Source organism: Equus przewalskii, chromosome 1 (assembly GCF_037783145.1).
Source record: "Equus przewalskii isolate Varuska chromosome 1, EquPr2, whole genome shotgun sequence".
Lineage (NCBI taxonomy): Eukaryota > Metazoa > Chordata > Mammalia > Perissodactyla > Equidae > Equus > Equus przewalskii.
Window position 1 is genome coordinate 124,975,203 of NC_091831.1, and position 27,076 is coordinate 125,002,278.

The 27,076-nt window shown below is 35.3% G+C and overlaps 1 protein-coding gene across 1 annotated transcript in view; it reads right to left on the minus strand.

The window, feature by feature from the left end:
• The window catches only part of PIAS1 (protein inhibitor of activated STAT 1), a 113,671-nt gene that overhangs the window by 33,779 nt on the left and 52,816 nt on the right, over positions 1 to 27,076 (minus strand). The window contains exons 3-6 of the mRNA XM_008539581.2: positions 11,839 to 11,923; positions 11,528 to 11,575; positions 8,237 to 8,327; positions 7,459 to 7,593 (exon numbers count right to left, since the gene is read on the minus strand). Coding sequence (XP_008537803.1) covers positions 7,459 to 7,593; positions 8,237 to 8,327; positions 11,528 to 11,575; positions 11,839 to 11,923 — 359 coding nt within the window. The remainder of the gene's footprint in view (positions 1 to 7,458; positions 7,594 to 8,236; positions 8,328 to 11,527; positions 11,576 to 11,838; positions 11,924 to 27,076) is intronic.

Genomic DNA, 27,076 nt, shown 5'->3' on the forward strand with positions numbered 1-27,076 from the left:
TCTTAGGTGTTTTCATGAACAGTAAGTAATTCACTTAATCCTAACCAAAAAGCTGCTGAGGTGGTCATAACCCTACTTTTATAGATGAGAAAGGTGAAGTTTTGAGAAATAAAAGAACTTGCCCTAATTTTGCAACTTTCAAGCAATAAAGCCAGTTCTGTCATGCTTCTATATTACCTGACTACCTGTACTTCATGAAGCTAATCAATTTAAGGCACTTTTATAAAAGAATGATGTTAAAACTAAATATAAACCAAGGCCAATAAGAGGGCAAAGTCATCATAAACCATATTTAGTAGATAATAGATATATCTAAAATAGCAGCTATTAAAAAAATTACAAATTAGATTGGCTTCCTAATCTATACCACTTAATCTCTCTGTATGCCTTTAACTAGTTCTTGAAAAGATCCTACTTGAGCCATTATCACAAGACGCAGAGGGAACAGTAAAGATTTTCAGAGAGAAGCTGCTGGTTCAGCAAATGAATAGATGAATATCCATTACCAGCAGAGGGACTACCTGGAGATGGTAGTCAGAGAAGCGGACAAAGGAAACAGTTAACAAGCCAAGGTAGAAGCGAAAGGTACGTGGCTAGATAAGAGGAATAAAAAAGGGCTGAGGCTTATGAAGGGAAAGTGAGAGATCTAAATGAGAAGGCTCACCTTCCATTTGATGTTGGGATCAAGAGGAAGATCAAGCGATTTGGAAGGAAGCAAAAGGAAAAATAATTACTGCCACTCTCTATCTTATAGCTATATATGGTTTTCGAAGCACTCAACATACACCATCTACTTCATTTAACCCTCGCAGAAGGCCTATAAGAGAGAGGTAAGACAAGTATTTTTCTAAGTGAAGGACTGATGAAACCAAGGCACAAAAAGGCACATAATCTGCCCATGATCATGTGTCTGCTGGGTGACAGAGCCAGGAAAGAGTGGGGATCTTAGGACAACAGACTTACTCAATGGCCAAGGCCAGCAGCGTTCTTTGCAGTTCCTGCTTTCACACACCTTGTTTGCCTTGGCCCCCCCTAACCTAGGCCAATGTTCATTCCAACTTTCAGTTACTTTCACATTTTTGAGAACACATTCCTCTCTTCTGGCAACAAGAGAAAATATCCTATAATACCCTCTGGAAGGTCAAATTTTCATTTAGAGTTCAGAAACCTATCCATGTTCACATGTTACACATCTTCTGGAGAACAAATGAAATGTCAAAAAAGCCAATTTACTTTCATTAATAAACTTCACAATTTATTAATGAGGAACAACTAACCTTACAACTTGCCTAAATTTTACAACATACAATATCAACCTAATATAAAACTAAAAAGCTTCTTTTAGGAAAAAAACCTTATGTACCTTTATTATTTATTTGATTAATGCTTCAGGTACAACAGAAACTGGAGAAATGCTAATTAACACTGTGAAATTATGTACTGACAGCTTGCGTCTTCAGAACTAGGAATTACCCTAAGGCTTTATATAAATTTTTAAGGAGAGATCAAGTAGAAACTACAACTATAACTTCAGTGAAAAGGTACGTTCCCTCTAGCTGAAACATGTAACCAAATAAGAAAAAAAAAGCAGCAGCAAAAAAGAATGTCAGGTAGTAACAAATGCCACTTGTACTGATAATATGGAATTAAATTTTCTATCACATGAAAGAGATTCAGCAGCAAAAAGCCCCAAAACTTCATGATGCTATAGTATCTTTTCTAGGTAGATGATATCATATTGTTCCTGCCAACCCTTCAAAGTACTACCTAACTCCAACTATTGATATATATTGCATTACACTGACGTTCTGTCAAATGCTTTTTTGAAAGCCTTCAAAACTGTCTAGCAAATTCACAGGACATTTTCTCCGTAATTAAGATGTGTGTGTATATATATATATATATATATATATATAAAATGTACCCATTAAGTGTCCTTTACACCAATATCTAGATAACTTCTCTACAAAGTTTAACAAATGCTAAATGCAGTGATTACCCTGAGGTAGGTAAGATGTTACAATATAGTTCACTTTGCTTATTTCCTTCAACCATTGCACAAGCTCTTTTTTTAATATATATTATTTTTTCTTTTTTCAAAAATTGAGCTATAATTGACATATAACATTGTGATAGTTTAAGGTGTACAATTATAGACATTTACATACTGCAATATGATCACCACTGTAGATTCAGCTAATACTAGCTCTCCTATTTATTTTCTTTGAAGACATATTTCTAACATTTCTCAATAGCAACTAATAATACAAATTAATCCCCAAAACAATAAGAGTTGAATTAAAAACTAGTGATTGAAAAACAATCTAAGAAGTTATATTCCGGGCTTTGGAAAAGAACAATTTTCTTTCAGTCTTTCATTTCAAAAAGAAGGTCTCCAACTTATGGATCTTACCTGGTAGACCTTCAAATCACTGAAGACACTGTGCTCTTTCTGAGGTTTGAAAGGGTTCCCTGGAAGAGCACTCTGCCCTCCTCAGGTGCTATATACCTGCAACCACATTTCCCCCTCTCCCACAGCTGGAGACTTCTTTCACAGTTCACTGTAAACACGCTGGTGTCTACCATACTTCCCTAGTAGGCTACACTTTCCACAAACACACAAAAACAAAATATCTTCAACGCTCTCTTCAAAAAGGGGGACAAAACAGGCAAGGCCCAAGGTACACTGGAAGTAAAATATTTATTTTATTTTTTTTCAGTGAGGAAGATTGTTGCTGAGCTAACATCTGTGCCAATCATCCTCTATTTTGTATGTAGGATGCCACTATAGCAAGGCTTGATGAGAGGTGTGCAAGTGCCTGTCCTGGATCTGAACTGGTGAACTGCAGGCTGCCAAAGCGGAGCATGTGGCGGAAGTAAACTACTTTGCCACTGGGCTGGCCCCCGAAGTAAAATATTTTAAAGGATTTTTAAAACCTAACAGTGACATATTAATTAGACAAAGAAAAACAATATAACCTTGACAGATGTCAAAAAGGATACTGATAAAATTCAAAATCCATTTCTCACAAAGATATCCAGTAAAAGAGGAGTATAGGAATACATCATTGATATAATTAAGTTCTATCAAAAATTAATAGTCATTATAATACTTAATGTTGTGACACTAGTATTCTCATTAATCTAAGGAACAAGTCAAGTATGTTCACTAGCACTCTCATTATTTAACACTGTTCTGAAGGTTCACTCTCATTATTTAACATTGCTCTGGAGGTTCTCACCAGCACAACAGAACAAGAACCTATGGCACAAATATAAGGGTTACCATTATTTTTATGAGGATACATCTCAAACCTAAAGCTGCCTACCTGGAAATACCGAGAAATCAACTAAAAATCTATTGCTAACAAATATGAATTCACATGTTAAGTACACATTTAACTATACCTAGCTTTTAAATAAAGCCAATAATAAATAAATTCTTTAGAAAATATAATAGAAAAAAGATCTATTTACAATAGCAATAGTAACACAGTAATTAATAATATGGAAGATTTATAAGAAGAAATCTATTAGGTTACTGAGAAACATAAAAGAAGATTTGAATAAATGGAGAAACATACAGTTCCTGGAATGGGAACATTAAATATTGTAAATAAATTAATCCTCCCTAACTTATATACAAATTTAAAGCAATCTCATTCAAATTCCCAGAAAGATTTGGGGGAGTAATGCAGGGAAACACATCTCACTCTGTGTAATCACTTTTCCAACATTTCTACTCTCCTCAAAGGCCCTATTTCTTCTCTCACTCTCAGGAGACCTACCTCACTTCCTATCTCACAGACATAAGAGAAGTCATCAGATCAGAACTTACTCATCTCTTCAGTACCAATCACATACACTCATCCAATCCTTTTCTTCTTCCATTAACTAAAGAAGCTGTCCCTCCTACCTTCCATGACTTACTATGCAATTCACTACTGATTACTCTTTCTTCTTCCTTCTCTTGTATATTTAATCTCTTCCTCTCATCAAGAAGACACCAGCCCTGTTAAGATTCAGTGCTCTCATTGTCATGGCCTGGGTTCACTTCCTGGTCTATCTTATTGACCGTCATACTGTGGCAGCTGCATGTTGCTGTGATGCTGAAAGCTATGCCACTGGTATTTCAAATACAAGCAGGGTCACTCATGGTGGACAGGTTTCAGAGGAACTTCCAGACTAAGACAGACTAGGAAGACAGGCTAGGAAGAAGGACCTGGCCACCCACTTCCGAAAAAACTGGCCATGAAAACCCTATGAATAGTAGCAGAGCACTGGCTGATACGGCATCGGAAGGTGTGAGACGATGGTGCAAAAAGACCAGGCAGGGTTCAGCTCTGCTGTACAGAGAGTCACTAGGAATTGGAATCAAATCGATGACACTAACAACTCAAGAAGATACTTGCCTTCATCTTTTATACATGTTAAAGACTCTCTCATTAAAACAAACAAATAACTCTCATCTCACATTTCCCTCCAGCTCACCTTTCTCTTTCCAAAGCCACACTTGCAAAACTCACTATCTCCACTGCCTCACCACCTAGTCACAATCTGGCTTCTCCTCCTACCATCCACCAAAACAGCTCATGCTAAAGTCACCTTCGTGTTCCTAATTCAAAGGGTATTTTTTAGACTTCAACATACTTGACTTCTCAACATCTGTTCAATACTACTTACCATCTCTTTCCTTTTTGGAAACTCTTCCCTTGGCTTCTCATACCCACCCCCCGTTCTGCTCCATCTCTCTGGCACTATTTCCCCATGTCCTCTGCAGGTTCATTCTCTTCCACCCAGTATTAAATGTTATAGTTCCTCAAAATTAAGTCTTGGGCACTCTCTTCTTCCTACTTGATACATTCCCCTTAAACAACATCAGTCTTGCTCATGCGGCTTCAATAACCAGCAATAAGCAGATAACTCACATTTTTCTCTCTAGCCCAAACTTATCCTTTAAGCCTATAGACCCAATTGTATATTCAGAACATCTCAAAGGCATCTCAAACTCAAAACCGTCAAAACTAAACTCATGATTTTCTCCATCTAGTCCTCCAACACTCCCTCCTCCAATGCAAACAAAATGCACCTAAACTCAGTCCTTTTTCAGTGTTTCCTCTATCTCAGTAACGTTATCATTTACCTTGTTACTGAAGCCAGAAACTAAGGAATCATCCTTGATATCTCCCTTTCTCTCAGCTCCTACTTCTAATCTATCACTTAGTCCCAGAGATCCACCTATTTACCTCCATTCTCACTGCCACCATTCTAGGCTAACACAGTATTTCTCTCACTAATAATAAAGCAATAGTTTGCTCCTAAGAGGCGACCTCTCTGCATGATTCTGGCCTCTGTCCAAGCTGTTTACCACTCTGAGAGTGACTTTTTCTAAACAGAAATATGGCCCTGTAAATTTTCTGCTTAAAAAGGGAACATTCTTAACATTAACACTACCTCAAAGGCCCTGCAAGGTTTGGCCCGTTGTTACCTCTCTAGCCTCATCTTGCATATTGCTCTGCCCCAGTCTCCACACTCTTACCACAGTGGCTCCCTTTCAGTTTCTTGAAAAGAACCAGGCTCACTCCTGCCCCTGGGCTATTGAGCAGGTTGCTTCCTCTGAACCTTCTGCCTAAGTGAATTCTTCTACCCTTCTCTCAGTTCTTGGCTCATCACTGCTTCCTCAGGGAAGCCCGGCCTGACCTTTCTCTAGTTCAAAATGCCCTTTAATATACTCTAAAATCACCACACACCTCTCCTTTATAGTACTTACATTAAGAAAGTTCACATTTTTGTGTGTGACCACCTGGCCCCTAGATCTCAGGCTCCAAAAGAGCAGGGACTTTTTTCTTGCTTCAGTACTGCTGGTTTTCAGTATAGTGCATGGCACAGAGTAAGCATTCAATAGATTTCAAATGAATTAGTGAATAGATACGAGCTCATATGACAAAACTGCAATAATCAAAAACATTCTGAAATTGTCCCATAAAAAGAATGCTAGGGGCCGGCCTGGTGGTGCAACAGTTAAGTGCGCATATTCTGCTTTGGCCGCCCTGGGTGTGCTGGTTTGGATCCCGGGTGCGGACATGGCACCGCTTGGCAAGCCATGCTGTGGTAGGCGTCCCACATATAAAGTAGAGGAAGATGGGCACGGATGTTAGCTCAGGGCCAGTCTTCCTCAGCAAAAAGAGGAGGATTGGCAGCAGATGTTAGCTCGAGGGCTAATCTTCCTCCAAAAAGAAAAAGAATGCTAGACTAAGAAACAATGTAGAAAAAGCTCAGAAACACACCTAGGATAAATAAAAATCAAATATATAATAATGGTGGCTTCTGAATCACCATTTATTTAGTTAATAGTGTTAGAACAACTGGGTGACTATTTAAAAGATGAAAGTAAATCTTTATTTCACACCACACATAAATTTATAATGGATTAAATATTTAAAAGTAAAACAAGAAACCTCGAAAGTCTAGAAGAAAATATAAACAAATATTTATGTAAGCTTAGGAGAGCAGATAGACTTAAGTATGGTAGGCTCTGAGGGGGAAAGACTATAAAGGAAAGAAAAACTGATTAAGATTTGGCTCCATAATAATTTAAATCTTCTACACATTAAAATTAAAATTTATTTCACGTAAATAAAAATAAAAGGCAAACAAGAAACAAATATTTGCAACATGTGAAAGAGGATTAAGTCTTAATATATGATGAACTCATAAACCAATAATGAGAAAAACAGCAACAGAGAAACAGATGGATAATCTTCAACTGCAAGTAATCACAAACATAAAATATGTTCAATCTCAGTAATAATAAAAGGAGTACTAATTAAAGTATGGTGCCATTCTTTACCTATTAAAATTGGTAAAGATTTTAAAGAAGATAAAACTCAATGTTGACAGAGTATGGGTCAACAGGCACATGAATAAACACTGAAAGTTAGAGAATAAATTTGTACAACATCTTTTGGAAAGGCATCTGTCAATGTACACAAAATTTCTTAAAACTCTGTAAGCTTTTTGACTCAGCAATTCCACTTCTGGGAATTTACTCTAAGGAAATTATTACATATGTATGCAAAGCTATAGCTACTAGGATGGTCTTCAAAATGTTCTTTGAAATAGCAACCAAATCAGTAAATCAAATAAGTGCTCAACAATAGGGAATAGGCTACCTCATATTGGAATACGATGTAATCATTTAAAATCATGCAGATGAACATGGAATGACACAGGAAGACATTTGTGAGAAATTGCTGAGTGAAAGGATCCGGTTATAAAACACTGGATACTATATGATCCCATGTTTTAAATGGGAACATGTTGAAAACTCATTGTAAAACAAAAATAAGTCCTTTTGCAACTCACTTTACAATATCATCTACATACAAGCTCAGGCAACCATGGAGATTAACCCTTTCCTGTAATACAAAAATCTGGTAGAAACAAAAATTTACTTACTCTTCCAATTTCTGCAGTCCAAGAAACAACAATGGTGTTTGGTACTGTTGTGGACAATCGAACAAGTGAGGTGATATTAATTGGTCGGCTGGGTCGCTTTGGTTCCACACCATTTTTAGTAGGTGGAAGATAACCCTAAGGATGAAATAAATTTATTTCTACTTATTATTTCAACCATCATTTTAAATTCCTAAAAAGAACCCCTACAAACTACATACTAGAAAATATGAATATTTTCATTAAAAAGTAGAGGAGTAAATATTCACAAGAGTTTCTTGTGTTTCTCTAAACAATCCTATAATCTCATTATAGTAAGTATGCAAAAAAGGATGTATAACTTAAAAATCTCTAAAATTTAAGAATTAGGATGAATTCATGAAGAGTTTGGATAAGTACATAAGGAATATTTTAAATGTGACCACTAACAGCCCCCACTCTCATCCTCTGTTTAAGGCATAGTATTCTTCAAGTCTCTATTCTACCACAGGCTTCCAGATTCACACTAATACAGTTGAGGTTGTGTTGAGACAATTTCTCTCCCCAAAGTCCAGTACAACACTAAACGACCACACCCAACTCCAAGTCCTAGACTTTGTCCCCATAGCTAATGTCACAGCTGTTAATTGTACATACTTGGTACAAGTGTTTCACTCAGTCACATGAACATATATCCAAAATAAAGATATTTTCTTAATGAAAAACTATGATTAACAACAGCTGTGATGACATTGGATAGCTATCTTGGCAATGTATTTAAAAAATAACTTTTAGAACTCACTGGAAGGCTGCAAGGTTTTGTATTCACTTTCACACAAAGATTGGGTGGGAAGTGATCTTCTTGTGGACAACTTGTTTCTGATAAACAAAACCTAAATGATAAAAGACAAGTTTAATTTCCTTTATTAAAGGATGATCTGATTAATATTTTTGCTCAATAGCTAATCTAAAAGATGGTCAGACTTAACAAGAACAAAAAAACTATTAAAACTAGACAATGATGAACAAGCATATTTAAACAGGTTTAATATAAATAATTCCATCAATGTAGAGTTTCAGCGATCACAGCTATCAACCTGCAGTTGTCTTCATAATATTTCCAATCATTTGTTTAAGTATGTTCTGAGGGGGGCAAGAAAAAAGACTCTGGAGTTGAATAAGCTTAATAAATTTTGAATCAAAAAATTAAGTTTCCTTAATACAGAACTTCTCAAGAGCTAGGCTACCATGCACTGTAACTTTTCAAAAGGGAGATATAATATACAGTTCTACCCAAACTTATTTGCCTATGAAACATTCTTTTGGCTCTCAGCAGAACATACTGAAAATACTGTCAAGCTCATCCCCAGGACCAAGTTCTGGCCTCTAAGCCAAGGTACGCCATCATTCCCTGAGAAATGACGATGGAGAATAACAACATCATTTATATTATAGCCACATGTATTTAGAATACTACTCTAGAAACTCATGAAAACATGTATTTCTAAATTAAAGGCATAATCTTTTGGGAAAAAGAAGGACAGCTACATAATTTATAAATTCTCACTCTTATATAGATCAAGAAATGAATTATTAATTTGCTATTTAAGACATCTATCCTTAATTACCTCCTATTTCCAATATATGGCTGAGGCTCATTCCACATTTACACAATGTTCACAATATATTTGAGTTACATGTTAAGAAGAACCCTATCTCTGGAATTCTGTGAAATATTCATCACGCACAAACATCTTTCCTCAACATCTGCGGTGCAGGGTCTTAACCTGCCGACTGAGATCTGTGTGTGGAAAGGGTCCACAAAATGGGACAATTTTCTACATAAAATTTTATGAGTACATATACATGTTCCTCTTTATGGGAAGACAATTTATTGCTTCCATCACATTCTCAAAGGGATCAGGGATCCATAAAAAGGTTAAGAATTACTAATCTAGAAAGATTTCCTAGAAATACACTTAGGAAACAGATGACAAAGCTCACAGGATCATTTCTAACCCCAGTAGAACCTTCTAGTACAGGCCAGTCTTTACACTGGAACAGTAAGAGGATGCCACAAAGTTTTTAATCAATTAGTCTAACGCAGTGACAAATTTAAAACATGGACCTTAGCTGCCTGAAGCTATAGGAAAAGAATAATTTATATGACAAGTAGACTCCTATTCAATTCAGTAAAAAAGCGAAAATCTAAACCACCCTAACAAATTAAAGGGAAAAAAAGAAAAAAGAGGGAACAACAGCAAAAAGTTTCTGTGAAGGAGTTCATGGGGGTGGGAAGAGGAACAGGTACATAAATGAAAACAGGCTAGGAATCTAATAGAGAAAACACCGACCCCAATTCTGACCAAATTACTTTCATGTTTTAGATAAAGATTTATAATTAGGATAGTAGCTAGGTATACACTTCTAACTTAAATAATACAATGGGACTGCAGACCTAGCAACGGGAGGTGGGGAGGGGTAGATGTCTAACAATTACCAAATATACAACACAGTTCTTTCTTCCTAAGATCTGGGATAAATCTGAATTATAAACGGCTAAATCATTTTTAACCAACAAGATTCCCTTGGAATCTCTGAATTAGAAAGTTGATCTATCTTAGGGAAAATACTCTTCCTTTAGAATGTGAACCACGCCCACTGCTGCTTTAAAGAATGCACATACATTAATATAAAATACTGAGGCTAGTAACTAGATCTTTGGTTCCAGAGCTATGGTTGTCAAATTTTTAGTCTTGGGATTCTTTCTTCAAATGAAAACTAACCCAAAGTCAAACATGCAGAAAAGATTAAAGCAGCACTACTTTGGTTCAGTGTGTGTGTTGGGGGGTGGAGGGCGTTGCATAGGGGAGGTGGAATGGTAGCCAGAGTGTAGACCCCTAAGGATGGCCCCAAGCATCAGTCTGAAAACCATTGTTTAAAGGATAATGTCACATACCAGTACGAACAAAATGTAAATTGTTGACGCAGGAAGTAAAAAAGATTACAGCAATATATAATCAGTTACGAAGGCATCATTTTTTAGTCCTTTAATTTATTCAGTCATTATCAGAGTCTGCCCCAACAGTGGATAAATTACCTTTTACATAGCAACATCTTTGTCAGTGCCTTCCAAAACAAAGAACTCAACTTCTCCTCTGCTTTCTCACTGTTTTTATCACACTATTTTTAAGCTTAGATCAGAGTTTTCACATTGTTCCACAAAGCACTAAGCAGGTGCTTTTATCTCTTTTCTGATCTCCTACTATATTTATAATTTGTACATACAACTCAGTTTTTGGTAATTGAGACTGGGCTTTCTGTTGGACCTATCCCTCCCGCTCTCTGGGGAAAACAGCTGGCTGAAGAAAACAACTGTCTTGTATTTCCTCTTCTATCCCTACTGCAACAGGGACAGTGGGAGGCACTTAGGCTCACACATGGACAGTCACTGAGTGAAGAGAGTAGCATAAGAAGGTTTATATAAGGAAGAGAGAGACATATTGACATAAAATATTTCTTAGATACTCTTAGAAGAAATGGGCTAAGAAGAGAAATTATGGGACAGCTGTGAATTCACATTGGAAAATTCCCATTCATCTTGCAAAACTATCAAGAAATGTCTCACAATGGAATCTAGATTTAAACTGACGATTTAAAACAGAGGACAAAGCAAATTAGAATATTTTGGTTTTTCTTTGTCCACGAGACACTGTAAACTTAACCTAAGTACTAGTTCCTTATCCCAGAAGTTTGCAACTCATGGATCAGGCCTTTGCTTTCATAAAACTTGGTATTTCTAAAGAGCTGACTACTGTGATCTTTAAATGCATCATTAGCTGGAGCTTCTCAACTAATTGAGGGTAACCAAAATGGAGAAATGTGGTTAGATATATGGTACATGACTTACTACATCAAAATCTAAATTCTATAAAAATTAGGGTATTTCATAACAGGAGAAGTTTTTTCCTCATTCAAACATCTGAACCCAATACTTTCAATATACTTATTGGAAATTAGGTAGATTTTTTTTCAAGTCTTTAAGGAATATTAACTTTTAAACTTTGGATATATATTGTAGTCAATACTCTACCTTAACTGGACCTGCACTGTGAAGTCACATTTGGTCCCAGAAATATCCCTACAAAAGACAGAATAAGAGCTACAATTATTTTAAAAACATGCACATGAAAAGTGATTCAAGGACACTGTTACTCCAGAAAGTCTTTCAAACTGTCAGAGATAAAACTGTTCTTAGAGTAACTAACACTTTAATAATATTTTCAATATTAATACTGGCACGACACTAATACTCACCCAATAACTGTTCTAAAAAAAGTCACTTATTATAAACAAGACTAGATTCAAAGACCAAAATGCAAGTTACACGTGAAGACAACTTACATGGAACTACTGATCTGCTGCACTTGTTGTGGTGTCAATGCAAATGCAAAACAGGTTTCTCGAAAGCGCTGACTGTTGTCTGATGCTAAAGGAGAAAAGAATTATACTTTTAATTGCCTTCAAATTCATCAATAGAGAGCACAACAGCAAAAAAAAACCCAAAACCATTCACATGTCTTTAATTAACTGGGATGTATTCTGGAGTTTAGATGCCAAGGCAATTAAAGCCCTGAAAAATAAAAACATGCCAGTTGTCATATAACAGAAATAGGCAAAAAAATGGCTAATTCCAGAAGATACATCAGGATTCAAATTCAGAAAACACATGAAGAAACACTAATAAAAAACTATCTAATCATATAAACGTTTGCATCTAAAAAGCACACTTGAAGGGGCCGACCCGGTGGCGCAGCGGTTAAGTTCACATGTTCTGCTTCTCAGCGGCCCAGGGTTCGCTGTTTCGGATCCCGGGTGTGGGCATGGCATCGCTTGGCAAAAGCCATGCTGTGGTAGGTGTCTCACATATAAAGTAAAGGAAGATGGGCACAGATGTTAAGCTCAGGGCCAGTCTTCCTCAGCAAAAAAGAGGAGGATTGGCAGTAGTTAGCTCAAGGTTAATCTTCCTCAAAAAATAAATAAATAAATAAAAAATAAAAAGCACACTTGATATTAGTTTTACTTTAACTAGAATAATATAAAGCCATTTAAAGATATATAGTTTCAGAGCAAAGTAACAAACATACATGCCATAAGATCTGCACAGGTGAGATGACATTTGGTCTTTAAGGGAAATTAAGAATTTTACCATCTTCCATGTAACCATATCACGTAAGTTTTATACAATAAATATCATAGTTTCTCCTATGCTTAGATGACTTGACTTCAAAATTTGCCTGTGGTCACCACTTAAAAGAAGGAAAATAAAGAAAGGAAGGAAGAGAAAAGAGAGGAAGGGAAGGAGAGAAAGGCAGGTGAGGGGAGAGAACAGAGCAAGAGAACAGGAAGGCAAGCACAAGTCAGTGTAGAGCAGACTCCTACAGTAAGCTGCTGTGAGCAACAACAGCTCCACTGGCTTTTAATACACCTGATGTATATTTAAAAAATCAGTGGTCAATATCCTTGTTCACTAGTGTTTCTTTAGGGCTTGGCACAAAGAAGCACTGAATGACTGCTTGTTGAATGAATCAAAGAATATGAAAATTAAGAAATAGCAGATTAAACTATTTAACCTGTACTTTTCCATGCTAATTTTCTAGGGGGAAAAATTACTACAAGTTATTACCAAGGAAATTCTGGCCTGTAGGTCACTTAAACTGCTGCAGAAAAAGTAACCGAACTTGATCATCTCTTGCCTAAACTGGGTTTGATCCTAATTGCAAGCAACACTTCCACTGCAACTACCACCAAACCGCAGTATGTCATGGTGAGAAATCTGTACAAATGTATGAGTGTGAGGGAAAAAATGGAAAAGAGCACTGCTGATCTACAATTTCATCTCAATACAGGAGCATCTTTTAAATGCTAGATTTGTGTTTCTGCTTTGTGATCTTGGCCGGTTTTTCTTAAGTACTCTATCCCCAAGAAATAATTACTAAATAGAAACTTGTCTTCATTGTGAACTATCAGCCTGGTAAATGGCCGATAACCAACGACCAGAATGTAGAAAAGCAGACAGTTTCCTCTGTCAGGCAATGCAAGTAACTCCTTTGCTTCTCAGAGCAATATCTTTATAAAGATTTTAGTCCAGTAGGCTTAGCCTAATTTAGATTTCTGGCTCCATTCTAAAACAGTACTAAAATAACTTCCCAAGTACAAAAATTCATATTACTCTCTAGGCAAAACTTCAGATTCATTTTAGAATATATGAGTACAGTAAGTTTTAGACATACACATGTAGATTTAGATAGAGAAGATACGATTAAAATAATGAGGCAGTTTCTTGCGCCACACGTAGAAATCAGGTTTATTACTTAGTAATAACCCCTATTTACACCCTCTTTTATATAGAGATTGTAACACTCATAGGGTTATTACTATTTATCTGGAAAAGCACCTTTCATACTATGTGGTATTCAGGTTTAATTTCTGCTAAGAATGCCAGTGAAGAATTTATAGTTTTGGTCTTAGATAACAGACTATATAAAAACTTTTCTGAAGTGAATTAAGCTATCATTATCCCTTTCAGAAAAATTCAGGCTAAACAGAATCATAAAATCTTCATACTGAAAAAGGAGTCTTACAAATCACCCAGAACAATGATCTCCAGCACTGGGGGTATGCAACTCTGTGGGCACACAAGACAACCCACAGGGATGCAGGAAAAAATATCTACCTACCTGTAAAATAGAAGTTTTAAAAAGTTGAGATTTTACACAAAATCTAAAATCTAATTTATGAGAATATCTAAAATTTTATGTAAACCCTTAACTTCTTTAACTTTTATTTTTTGTGTGTTGTGTGATATATATAATATTAGTATAATAGCTTAATATATTTAGCAGATATATGTATGGCATATGCTAGATTATTTTGCTGAGAGGTGCATGTAATCAAATAAGTCTGCAGACCATTAATCTAGAGTTCAACCTTCCTTTCAATCCTTCCATTCATACTTTGTTTGAACCCTTTTAGAGATGGGTTCTTACCCTTTTAGAGTGGCTATCACCTTCTCAGGCAGAAGACGGCTGGCGATAAACAGTTTAACTGAAGAAAACTTGCAGCCCTATAGAGGGTAGCAAAGTTCAGTGGAAAGAGATGAGATCATACAGACTTGGATTCCAAACTGGTTTTGCCACTTATTTGCCATGTGACCTTAGGTACTTATCCACTCTGAGGCTGTTTCCTCCAATATTTAAACATAAACACATACACACACACAAATCTTCATAGGTTATTTTGAAGAATATAAATGAGGTAAGATAAAACAACCAAGAATTTCCTTTTCTGTCCCCTTTCCTCGTTATGCCCTTATACCGAATCAAAAAATATGCTGTTAAATTCCATCCATTGATGTCATACAGCATATCTAGTGACAACCATTCTCCAAATGTTTTAAACAGCATTAATGTACCCCTCTCTCTCCATCAACTCTTCCCACTGTATTTCAGGTGAGATCTCAGAATTACTTACCACCCTGATCTTTCTCCTCTGAACATACTCCAGCTTGTCACAGCCTTACAGTGACAGCCAGAACTAGACACACTGTGTCACAGCATATACTATTTGTTCAAAATATTTGCTGCCCCTCTGTACTGGCCCATTCCCAGAGGAGGATCACACTTCCGGTGCTACTGACATTAGCCTTGGCCAGTGAAATGCGAGCAGAAGTATACCACCTCCAAGCAGACCTTTAAGAACTATCCTTTTGTATCACCATCTTCCTTTCCGGTCTCCCTGGATTCTAGAATGAAGAGAACACAGAGCAGAGCCACAGCCAATCTGTAGCTAATAAGTAACATAAGCAAGAAATAAACCTTAGCTGTTCGCCATTGAGATTTATAGTTGCGTGTAAGCTAATATATTATTCCAGATGTGATGTAACTAGAAGAGTATTTCTATCAACAACTACCATCTACTATTGTTAATCCACATAATATTGAATAAAGGGCATTTGCTCCTTTTTCACATCTAGAAATTGAGGTTCAAAGTAGTTATGTAACTGTGAGGACCTCATACTAGGTAAGTAGAACCAGAACTGGCACTCAGAGCTACACATCTCCAAAGCGCATGCTCTTCTCATAACATAGGTCTATTAGCTCTCCTGATGTAGGTGCTGTACTTCTGGTAATGCAACCTAGCATTCTACTGGATCCCAGAAAATAGGAAAAGAATTACCCACTACCCTCCTCATAACTGCTTATCATTTGTACATATTTCCTTCCAGTCATTTTTATATCAAATTGTATATACAATTTGAAAGCTCACTTTTAAAAAATTACCCTTATCACACTTTTCAATTCCAGTCTCTATTACCACATTTTCATTATTGTACTGTATTCTATCTACAAGGTATATGAAAATTTTAATTACTCCCTTGATTAGTCATTTAGCTTGTTTCTAATTTTTCATTACTTGAAACAACTCTGTGAACATCTTTGGGCTTATATGTTTCTTTTTTGGAAGGAGTGGCCAGTTATTATTTTCTTTGGATCAATTCCAGATGTGTGATTTCTGGGTCAAAAAAGCATGGAGATTTTTATGAATCTTGACACATCACAACAGTGGATTTCAAATGGCTGTAACACCATATATATAAGGCCATGAGCAATTTATACATGTACTAATTACACCCTACTCTGGCCTGAACGGGAGCTGTTGCTAATTTAATGGGTGGATCCTAGTAACCCCTTAGCAGTTTAATTTGCATTAAGATTTTTTTCCCTGTTTGTTTTTGTTTAATTTCCTATTTAGTTAATTATCCAATCTTCTCCTATGCCCATTTTTATATCTGCATAAGGGTTTTATATATAAGAATATTAACTCTTAGAAATTTGCTGCAAATATCTCCCCCAGTCTGCTACATTTTTTCTTTTTGGCTACATTTTTGGATGATACAAAAGTTAGATTTTTATGTAGTCTAATCTGTCAATCACTGCCTATGTAAATTCTAGTTGATCCCCTTCTTAGGTTCAATCAATACACAATTCAGTTCTTTGGCTTATTATTTCTGTATAATTATTAATCCATCTGGCACTTATTTTAGTATGTGTTATTTAAAAAATCTAAATTTCTGCTGCTCCAAATTGCTTAGAGTATAACTTATTTTAGTATGTGATATTTAAGAAAATCTAAATCTCTGCTGTTCCAAATTGCCCACAGTTATACTAACACCATTTGTTAAACTAATCCTTTCCTATAGATATGTGTGCTTTCTTTATCATTTGTTAAATCCTTATATCCAACATGTTCCATTTCCAGGCTATTTTCCCATTAGCCTTTTTTATCTTGGTGCTGGCATACTTTTTAAAATTCATTATGTTTTAATATCTTATAGTTAGGTTTCTCTCCATCCATTCTTCTTTTTCTCAGAACTTTAACATCAACTCAAATATTTATTCATCTAGAGGAACTTCTGAATCTTTCTGCCATGATTTTCAAAGTCTAATAGTATTTTGAGTAGAATTACCAGAAACCTATGAATTATTTGGAGAGCTGACATCTTTACTTCTCTAATCTTCCCATCTGGGAGTATTATACCTGTGTCCATTTATTCATATCCTCAAGGTTTTATGATTTTCATCATATAGATTAGTTATACAGTTCCAAATAAGATTATTTTTATGCCAAATATCAATCAATAATAGAATAACTGAATAAACATTCATATAATGGAATACCCTGCAACCAAAAAATCAGAGAAAAGTCAGTAATAGTAACACCAAAAGCTGGTTTCTTTTTGAAGATCAATAAAAATAAAAATGTTAAATTTCTAGTCTGACTAGTAAGAAAAAGAAGAGAAGTCACAAATGACCAATATCAGGAATAAGAGGTGACATCACTACAGAGTCTACAGATATAAAAAGCATATAAAGGGATATTAATGGACACCTTTATGCCACAAATTCTGACAACTGAGAAAAAAAAAATTTCTTGAAAAACAAAAACTACCAAAGTATACTCAAGAACAAACAGATAATCTGAATAGTTCTATTATTTAGTAAAGAAATTGAATTTATAGTTAAATATCTTTCCCGAAAGAAAACACCAGGCAGGCCCAGATGTTGCTTGGGGAAATTCTACTAAATATTTAAGAAAGAAATAATAACAATTCTACATAAATTGGTTAAAAAAACTGACGAATTCTATCAAACATTTAAGAAAGAAGTAATACAAATTCTAGAAAAACTCTTTCAAAACAAATTAAAATGGAGGGAATACTTCTCAACTCATTCTATGAGGCCAGTATTATCACAGTACCAAAACAAGACAAAGACATTATAAGAGAAAATTACCAACCATTACCTCTCATGAGCATAAACACAAACATTCTAAACAAAACTTAAGCAAATCAAATCCAACTATATATAAAAAGGACAACATATCACAACCAAGGGAGATTTATCCCAGGAATGCAGGTCGGTTCAACATTCAACTCCCTAGATTAACAAACTAAAAAGAAATACCACATTGCCATCTCAATAGACGTAGAAAATGCATTTGACAAAAATTCAACATCCATTCCTGATTTTTTTAGAAAACTCTCAGCAAACCAGGAATAGAAGTAAATTTCCTGAACCCAAGAAAGGATTTCTATCAAAAACTTTCAGCTGACATTATAATTAAAGGTGAAAGAATAAACATTTTCCCTAAAAAATTAGGAGCAAGACAATGATATTCACTCTCATCAATTCTGTTCAACAATGTACTGGAGATTCTTACCAGTGCAACAGGGCAAGAAAAAGAAATAAAAAGCATCAAAATTGGAAACTAAGTAAAACTGTTTATCCACAGACAATATGATGATCTATGTAGAAAATCTGATAGAATCTACAAAAAGCTATTAGAATAATTGAATTTAGCAAGGTAAAGATGACATACAAAAATCCGTTGTATTTCTATATATTAGTAGCAAACAATCAGAAACTGAAATTCAAAAAACACATTTACAACAGCAGAAATACTTAGGGATAAATCTGACAAAAAAGGTGCAAGACCTGTGTACTGAAAAGTGCCAAACGCTGCTCAGAGAAATTACGGACCCAAATAAATGAAGAGATATACAGTGTTCGAGGATCAGAAGACTCAATGCTATTAAGATATCGGTTGTTTCCAAAATGGTCTACAGATTCAATATAATCCAATCAAAATCCTCGCTACATTTTTTTTTTGTAGAAATTAACAAGGTGTTTCTAAAACTCCTGTGGAAATGCAAAGGACCTAGAAGAGCCAAAACAACTTTGAGAAAAAAAGAACGAAGCTGGAGGGCTAAGATTAGTTGATTTCAAGACCTATTATAAAGCTACAGTAACTCTGACAGTGTGATGTTGGTGTCAAGATGGAAAAAGAGATCTATGGAACAGAACAGAGAGTCTCGAAATAAATATATATATTACACACACACACACACATATATATGAATATACATATATACACACACACAACTGATTTTTGACAAAGGTACACAGGAATTTAGTTGAAAAAGAACAATCTTTTCAATGAATGGTGCTGCAACAACTGGATACCCAAATGCAGGGAGAAAAAAAAAGAGACCAGAATCACAGAATACACTAAATACAAAAATTAACTCAAAATGATCGTAAGTGACATCATGGACATGGCAGAGTAGGAAGCTCAAAGTCCCTTCTCCAAACCAACCATGAAGCTGGAACAAAAACTCATCAGAATCAATGATTTCAGAACTGTGGAAACTGATCAGACACTGACAGCAACCAGGGGAGTACTTGATGAAGACAGACTGCTGAAATTTGCTGAGAGCATGTAAGTGATCTAACAGCTATGCCCCATTCTTCAGCTGTAGCTGAAGACCGCATTGTAGCTGTGGGGACCGCGGCCTGTATTCCTAGAGAGACTGACTGTGGCAGTAAACTGTGGGGTTGAGCATTTTGTCTGGTCTGGCTGTTGCCTAAGAGAGGAGAACAGATATTTCCCTTTGTTTCAAGGCCCTCTTTCTTAACAGGATCCATCAGAAGACTTAAAGAGATACACACACTTTTTTTTTTTGTCTTGGGGAGGATCCAGACATTTGGAGAAATCTCTGTCAGTTCACAGGCTGACTGACGAGACAACGGAAGAGAAACTTCACAGACCACATACAATGAGGAATAGAGACTTTGAAAAAAGGTGTGGAAAAGTCACCATACAAACAGCTGCAGGCCTCAATAAGGAACAAAAGCAGCCCCTGAGAAGAGGGAGAATCTGGTTTCCAGAGTTAGCATATTAAAATACTCAAAACAGCTAGTTCTCAAAAAAAAAGGATAGACATATAGACCAATGGAATCAACTGAGAGCCCAGAAATAAACCCTCATATCTATGGTCAATTGATTTTCAACAAGCATGCTAAGACCACTTAATGGGGAAAGAAGAGTCTCTTCAAGAAACGGTGCCAGGAAAACTGGATATCCACAGGCAAAAGAATGACATTAGACCCTTACACCTTACATCACATACAAGAATTAACTCAAAATGGATCAAAGATTAAACTTAAGAGCTAAAATACGAAAATCTTAGAAGAAAACAATCTTCATGACATTGGATTTTGCAATGGTTTCTTCAATATGACATTAAGAGCCCAGGCAAAAAAAAAAAAAAAAAAAACACCTACATACACTGGACTTCATTAAAATTAAAAACACTTGTGCATCAAAGGACACTAAAAGAATGGGAGAAAATGTTTACAATCATATATCTGATAAGGGTTTAATATCTAGAATATATAAAGAATTACTACAATTCAACAACAAAAAGACAAATAACCCAATTAAAAAATAGGTAAAGAACACAAATATATAATCTATCTAAAGAATATACACAAAAGGCCAATAAGCACATGAAAAGATGCGCAACATCACTGTCATTAAAGAAATGCAAATCAAAACCAGATACCACTTTACACCAACTAGGATTGTTATAATTAAAAACAAAAAACAGAAAATAACAAGTGTTGGTGAGGATACAGAGAAATTGGAACCCCTCATACATTGATAGTAGAAATATTAAAACGGTGCAGATGTTGTGGAAAATAATTTGGCAGTTCCCCAAAAAGTTAAACACAGAATTATCATAAGACCAGAAATTCTACTCCTAGGTATGTACTACCCCAAAGAATTGAAAGCAGGGACTCAAACAGATACCTGTATCCCAATGTTCACAGCAGCTTTATTCACAATAGCCTAAAGGTGGAAGAAATCCAAGTGTCCACCAGCAGATGAATGAATAAACAAAATGAGGTATATCCATATAATGGAATATATTATTCAGCCATAAAAAGAAATAAAGTTCTGATACATGCTACAACATGGATGAACCTTAAAAACATTATGCTAAGTGTAAAAGGACAGACACAAAAAGGCAAATATTATATAATTCCACTTATACGAAACATAGAGTAGGCAAATTCATAAAGACACAAAGCATTACTAGGGGCTGAGAAAAAGGAGGAATGGGGAGTTATTGCTCAACGGGTACAAAGTTACTATTTGTGGTACTGTAAAAATTTCTGGTAATAGTGGTAATGGTTGCACAACATTGTGAATGTAATTAATGCACTGAATTATATACTTTAAAATGATAAAATGGTAAATTTTATTTATATTATATTTAACCACAATAAAAAGGTTAATCAAACAAGTCATAGACCCAAATGTAAGACCTAAAACTACAAAACTTCTGGAAGAACATATAAAAGAAAATCTTTGTGACCCTGTGTTAGGCAAAGATTTCTTAAGATATGATACCAAAAGCAGAATCCCCTTTTTCTTTTCCAATTAATGAACTGGACTTTGTCAAAATTAAGAACTTATGCTCTTGGAGAGACACTATTAAAATAATGAAGAGAGAAGCCACAGACTTGAGAGAAAATATTTACAAATCACATATCCATTAAAGGACTTGTAGCTAGAATACATAAAGAACACTTACAAGTCACTAAAAAGAAAGCAAACAACCTAACAAAATTTAAAATGGTCAAAGGAGCTGAAGAGACACCTCACCAAAGAAGATAAACAGATGGATGGCAAAAAAGCACATTAAAAGATGTTCAACATCCTTAGTCTGTGGGAAATGCAAATTAAAACCACAATGAGATACCATTTGAATATCTAAAATTTTAAAACGGCAAGTGTTGATAAAGATGTAGAGCAACAGGAAAGCTCATACAATGCTGGTGGGAAGGTAAAATGGCCCAACACTTTGAAAAACAGTTTGGCAGTTACTTAAAGTTAAACCTGCATAGGACCCACTTATTCCATTCCTAAGTAATTTACCCAAGAAAAATATAAGCATATAATTATATAAACATTTGGTCCAAAATTTTCATAGCAGCTTTGTTTTCAGCAAAAAGTGGAAACAACCTTATTGTCTATCAATAGGTAAAATAAACAATGCTATAGTCACACAATGAAATACTACTCAGCAATAAAAAGGAATAAACTACTGATACAAATAACATGGATACATCTTAGAACACAATCTTGAGTATAAGAAGCCAGACCACCCCCCTCAAAAAAAGAGTACATGCTCCATGATTTCATTACATAAAATTTTAGAAAATGCAAAATAATCTATAGAGACAGAAAGCACATCCAATCTAGGGAGTGGGTGGCAATGGAAGGGGCTGGAGTAGCATGGAGGGATTACTGACGGGATGAGGAAACTATGGGGAGTGATGAATATGTTCATTATTTTGACTGAGGGGATGATTTCATATAGTCAAAATGTATTAAACTGTACACTTTAAATACGTACAGTTTATGGTAAGTCAAGAATACTTCAATAAAGTTGTTTTAAAAAATAGTGTCTAAAGCAAAATGGCAAAAAAAAAAAAAAAAAAAGGCAAAGGGGAAGGGGGGATGAACAACAGAACCCTGGGTAACTGACACCAACATTTAAGGCTCAAGTCAAGGAAGAAATAGCCAGAAATTCAGAGAGAAAAACAAGGGAAAATGGTATCCTTGATACGAAGGGAAGAGAAAATTTCAAAGCAAGTGTGGACAGTCTTAAATGCTCAGAGTTCAGTTAAGATAAGAACTGAGAACTGGATTTAACTAGTGAGTCATAGGTAATCTTGGCTAGACCTGTTTCAGGGGAATGGTAGGAGCAAAAGCCAGACTGCAATGGGTTCAGGTGTGAATGGTTTACCAAGTCATTGATTTTTAACACTGAAATATGAGATCTTCAATTGTTTTCATATCTGCAAGAGAAAATTAAATTAATGTCTCAGATTTGTGAATTAATTACCATACTTTTTGAATCACTGTAACCAATTTTGAAGGTCTCCAAAGTTCTATATTGTAAGTAATCTGAAATTTTGCTAAGACAGGAGTGTGAATATTGGCTGTTTTGGGAATGTAGGATGGGTGTCCCTCAGGCAGTACCTCAGCCTCTCAACGTGACCTGAATTTCGTATGCTTGTTGTCAGTAGCTCTCACTGAAGGTAAAAACAGAAGTCACTCAGATTTTCACTTATCCTATGCTCCAATTTAGAGAAAAAGATCAAATGTTCTAGTGGTGCTCATAATTAAGGATACTTACAAAGGTCACGGGGGATATTTCTCACGAATATTAAGAGCTTATTGTACTCATGGGAGATTTTCAACAACCACCGCCCCCCACCATAAGTATTAATTACCTATGTTCCATCTGTAAGAAAGAAATGACCATAATAACCAGGATAAAATTGTAATTCAAAATACATAAAATGTGCAGAGAGAAAGTTAAGGTTTTAAAATTTCATCTTTTTTAATATATTGTTCCACAGAGAGATGAACTAGACTAAAAAGAGAAAGAGGAATCATGTTGCAATTTACCTAAACTCAGAACATTGGAAGGTAAAACCTAGATACATAAAATAAACAAGGTTATTGAGATTCTGATGATAGAAACACTGAGCTAATCTAAGTGGCTGTACTTTCAACTGCTCTAAAAATATTCGCCATTCCACCTCACCAGCAGAAAGAAAAGCTATAAATAGTCATCTTTCTGTTATAGAATATTTCTTGCTGTCTCGGGGAAAGTGAAACTAAAGTACCTATCTACAAATGTCAGTCTTAACATCTTTATGAGCGCTCTGCTTTATTCACATAAACAAACAAAAACCTGGGCAACCAAGTAATTTTCTAAAACATAGTGGGAATGATACAGTTTCATCATTAGGCTGCTAAACTACCATTAAGACACAAGGTTGCAGAAAATTTGTTTCTTCCAATAAAAGGCATATACCAAATCATCAACAAATTTACACTGCTTTGACTATCTTTAAAAGAGGAACTTTTGAAGCAAACAATATTAACGACATGAGAACACAGTCATAAAATATTAAGGGGAAAAAGGGCAAGATATAAACTTGAAATGTACAGCATAAGCAAAATTATTTACATATATGCATTGAAAGATCAAAAGAGGCAGCAAAAACTTACTTCCTTGTAACTTTACTTTTAAAATTCTTCAAACTGAGTATGTATTGCTTTTATAGTAAGTTTTTGATTTGCATATCATGTACAAAAAACAATGTAATATCATACACACATTAAGTATACAGCTGTGATGTTCTATTGCTAGATTTTAAGAATTTTCATGGTGGCAAATATTTCACAATAAAACCTGGCTAAAGTTCTCTGGGGTACAATGGAAGTTACAGGTGAATTTTTCCACTCATACAGAAGAAGAATTGCCAATACTGAGAAACAGAAAACAACAACTGTAACATGCAATAACTATTGGACTTTAGACCTATAAAATCCTTCGATTTGATTTATTCACACCTAATTGCAGGTTCCTAATAAACTCATTTTCAGTAAGCTTGACTATGTTTTTCATCATCTTTCTTCTCTGGAGCTTAACTCTGTCTTATTTACTTTGTCTTTATATTATTTCTCAGATACTTTACTGAGTTAGTAGCAGGTTTCCTGACACACTTACTTGAATCAGTCCATATAGATTCTTGGGCAACTTTAAAGCTAAAGGTATGGTAAATATTTTATCTGGCCCATCTATTCTCTCACAGCTGGCAGGCTGTCAGGCTATTTTAAGTCCAGTGGGTTTAAAAAAGAGGACTGGGTCAAACCAAGCCAGTCAGCTATGAACCAAGTCTGATCACCAATGTTTAAATGCAAAAATAGAAAAAGGAAACAGACTACAATTAGCAAGTTAGTATTCTCTTTCTTTTGCAAAAATTTCTTTTCATTTTCTTCTGTTTTTGTTGTTGGTAATACAACCATTCCAAGCTAGAAAAAAATCTAAAATTCTGCTACTTGATGACAGCAGCTAAAAAACATTTTGGTATATATTCCTCCAGGCATTTTCCTATACACGTATGCATACATATGTATGTACATAAGTACATCCACGAGTGTAATACACACATTGTTTCCCACAAAAATTGCATTGAATACTTTTCTCACTTAAAAAAGTACAATAAAAACTTTCCATGTCAATATAAGTATCTTTGTCATCATTTTAAGTGGCTACACAGTATTTTATTATAGAGCTGTGCCATAATTTAACTAATCCCCTATTGCTGGACATTTAGGTTGTTTTCCATTTTTTTCTTCCAGAATCAGTGTCTTGATGAATCTTTTCCTCCCTCCCGGGGGTGAGGTGGGGGGTGGGGTGGGACTGTATTTGTAAGACCTTTATTTTCTTAGAACATCCTCTTAGAAAGGGAATGGGTGGGTCAAAAGATAGATACATTTTTAAAGATTCTGTACAAGTTGCTAAATTGCTTCCAGAAGCAATGTTGTCCACTTGTATAAGTTCAGTGGTATATGAGAGTTCTAGATTTCCTTGCCAACACTGGGGCAGTAGATGAAAAACATCTTACTGTCTTAACTCTGCGTTTCTTTGGCTACTCAACTTGACTACTTTTCTTACCCTTATTGGCTTTCTTTGTATTGTGAATCACTCTATTATGCTCTATTAGTCATCTTTTAATTTTTTCTTCTGATGCTTCAAAATTGAGAAACGACCATTTCTTATAGTGACATAATGGTCACTGATGACCTAGATAGCAGCAGTTTCTTTAGGGTAGGTGAAAACCTACCTGGAAAGGGTTCATGAAAGAAAGGGAGGAAAGAAACTGGAGACAGTAAATAGAGACACTCCCAGCAGGGAATTTTGTGGTGAAGGAACACAAAATGGCGTTAGCTGGAAGGAAATTAGGAGAAGAGCAGTTTGTTTATTAAGACAGGAAAGTTAGCATAAAGTTGTATATTAATGTGAATGACCTAGTAAAGAGGCAAAAAAATTGATGATGTAGGAGAGAGGGAAGAATTACTAAGCAAGGTCCTTGAATAAGAAAGTGAATAGGATCTAATGTGCAAACGTAAGGATTGGCCTTAGCCCAGAGACCAGAGTTCATCCAAGGTCACAGAAAAAAAAGTATATAGCATATGGGCAGAGACGTAGGTAGGTGGGTAGGTATAAGGTACTTACGATGGTGGGAACTTTTAGAAGCTAACTGTGATTGGTTCTATTTTCTCAGTGAAAAATAAATAAAAGGCAAGTCATCAGCAAAGAGTTAAAGTGGAAGAATAGTTCAGGAGAGAACAGCGAGTCATGAGAGAATAAGATATGAAATAGTCATCTAGCAAAGTGGAAGAGTGTATGGACTAGGGTAACACTATTTGATGGCTGGGTAGGATTAAGCACTCCTATCCACACACAAATTATTTCTAACAGTTTTTCATATATTAAAGATATGTAATATAGTCATAGATTATAAATATTTTCCTTTGGTTTATTTTGCCATTTAATGTAATAAGGGTGTTTTTTGTGTGTGTCCTCAAAATGAAATCTTATTTTTCTCCTTGGGGAAAATTCCTTCCTCACTTTAATATTACTTAAATATTATTTATGTATTTCAATGTATTATTTATGCATTTATTTAAATACAACTTACATTTCCCTCTGATATTGTTTTAGTTTCATTTTTAAGCATGTAAACATTTAAACCATTTGGGTATTATTCTGGTAATTTGCAAGGCAGGACTCTTACTTTTTAATGACTAATTAGGTACTCCTGAACAATTTAATATTTAGTTCATGTCACTAATTAGAAATTTCACTTTCACATTATTTTTAAATGTACTTCTACTTCATTAACTGCTTCTTGAGGCACCAGTTCCACAGTTTCAAGTACTATAGCTTTGTTATATATATAAATAGCATATTTTATATGTATACGGCATGACATACACTCCTTTTTCAGAATTCCTCTGTCTATACTTATTTTTTCTTCTAGATTATACTGGACATTTTAGTCATATCCAACTTCCCCTTCTAGTGGAATCTTCCCAGCCCACACCTCCTACCAGAGAAGCAGCCCTAAACTGTTTTCTGTACTGAACAACCATTGATAGGACAAAGGAGCATAATTTTCCCAGGGGTTGCCCATCCATCCACCAACTTCTGGACAACCATAAAATGACTAGGCCTGAAGGTATCCATCCATTAGCAACATAGTAACTGAAATCAATTCAAACTAGCTTCTTCTAGGATTTGGAGTGTGGAACATGGAGAGTCTCCAAGAACTCTCTGTAGCCACAAGCAAATAAAATAGATGCT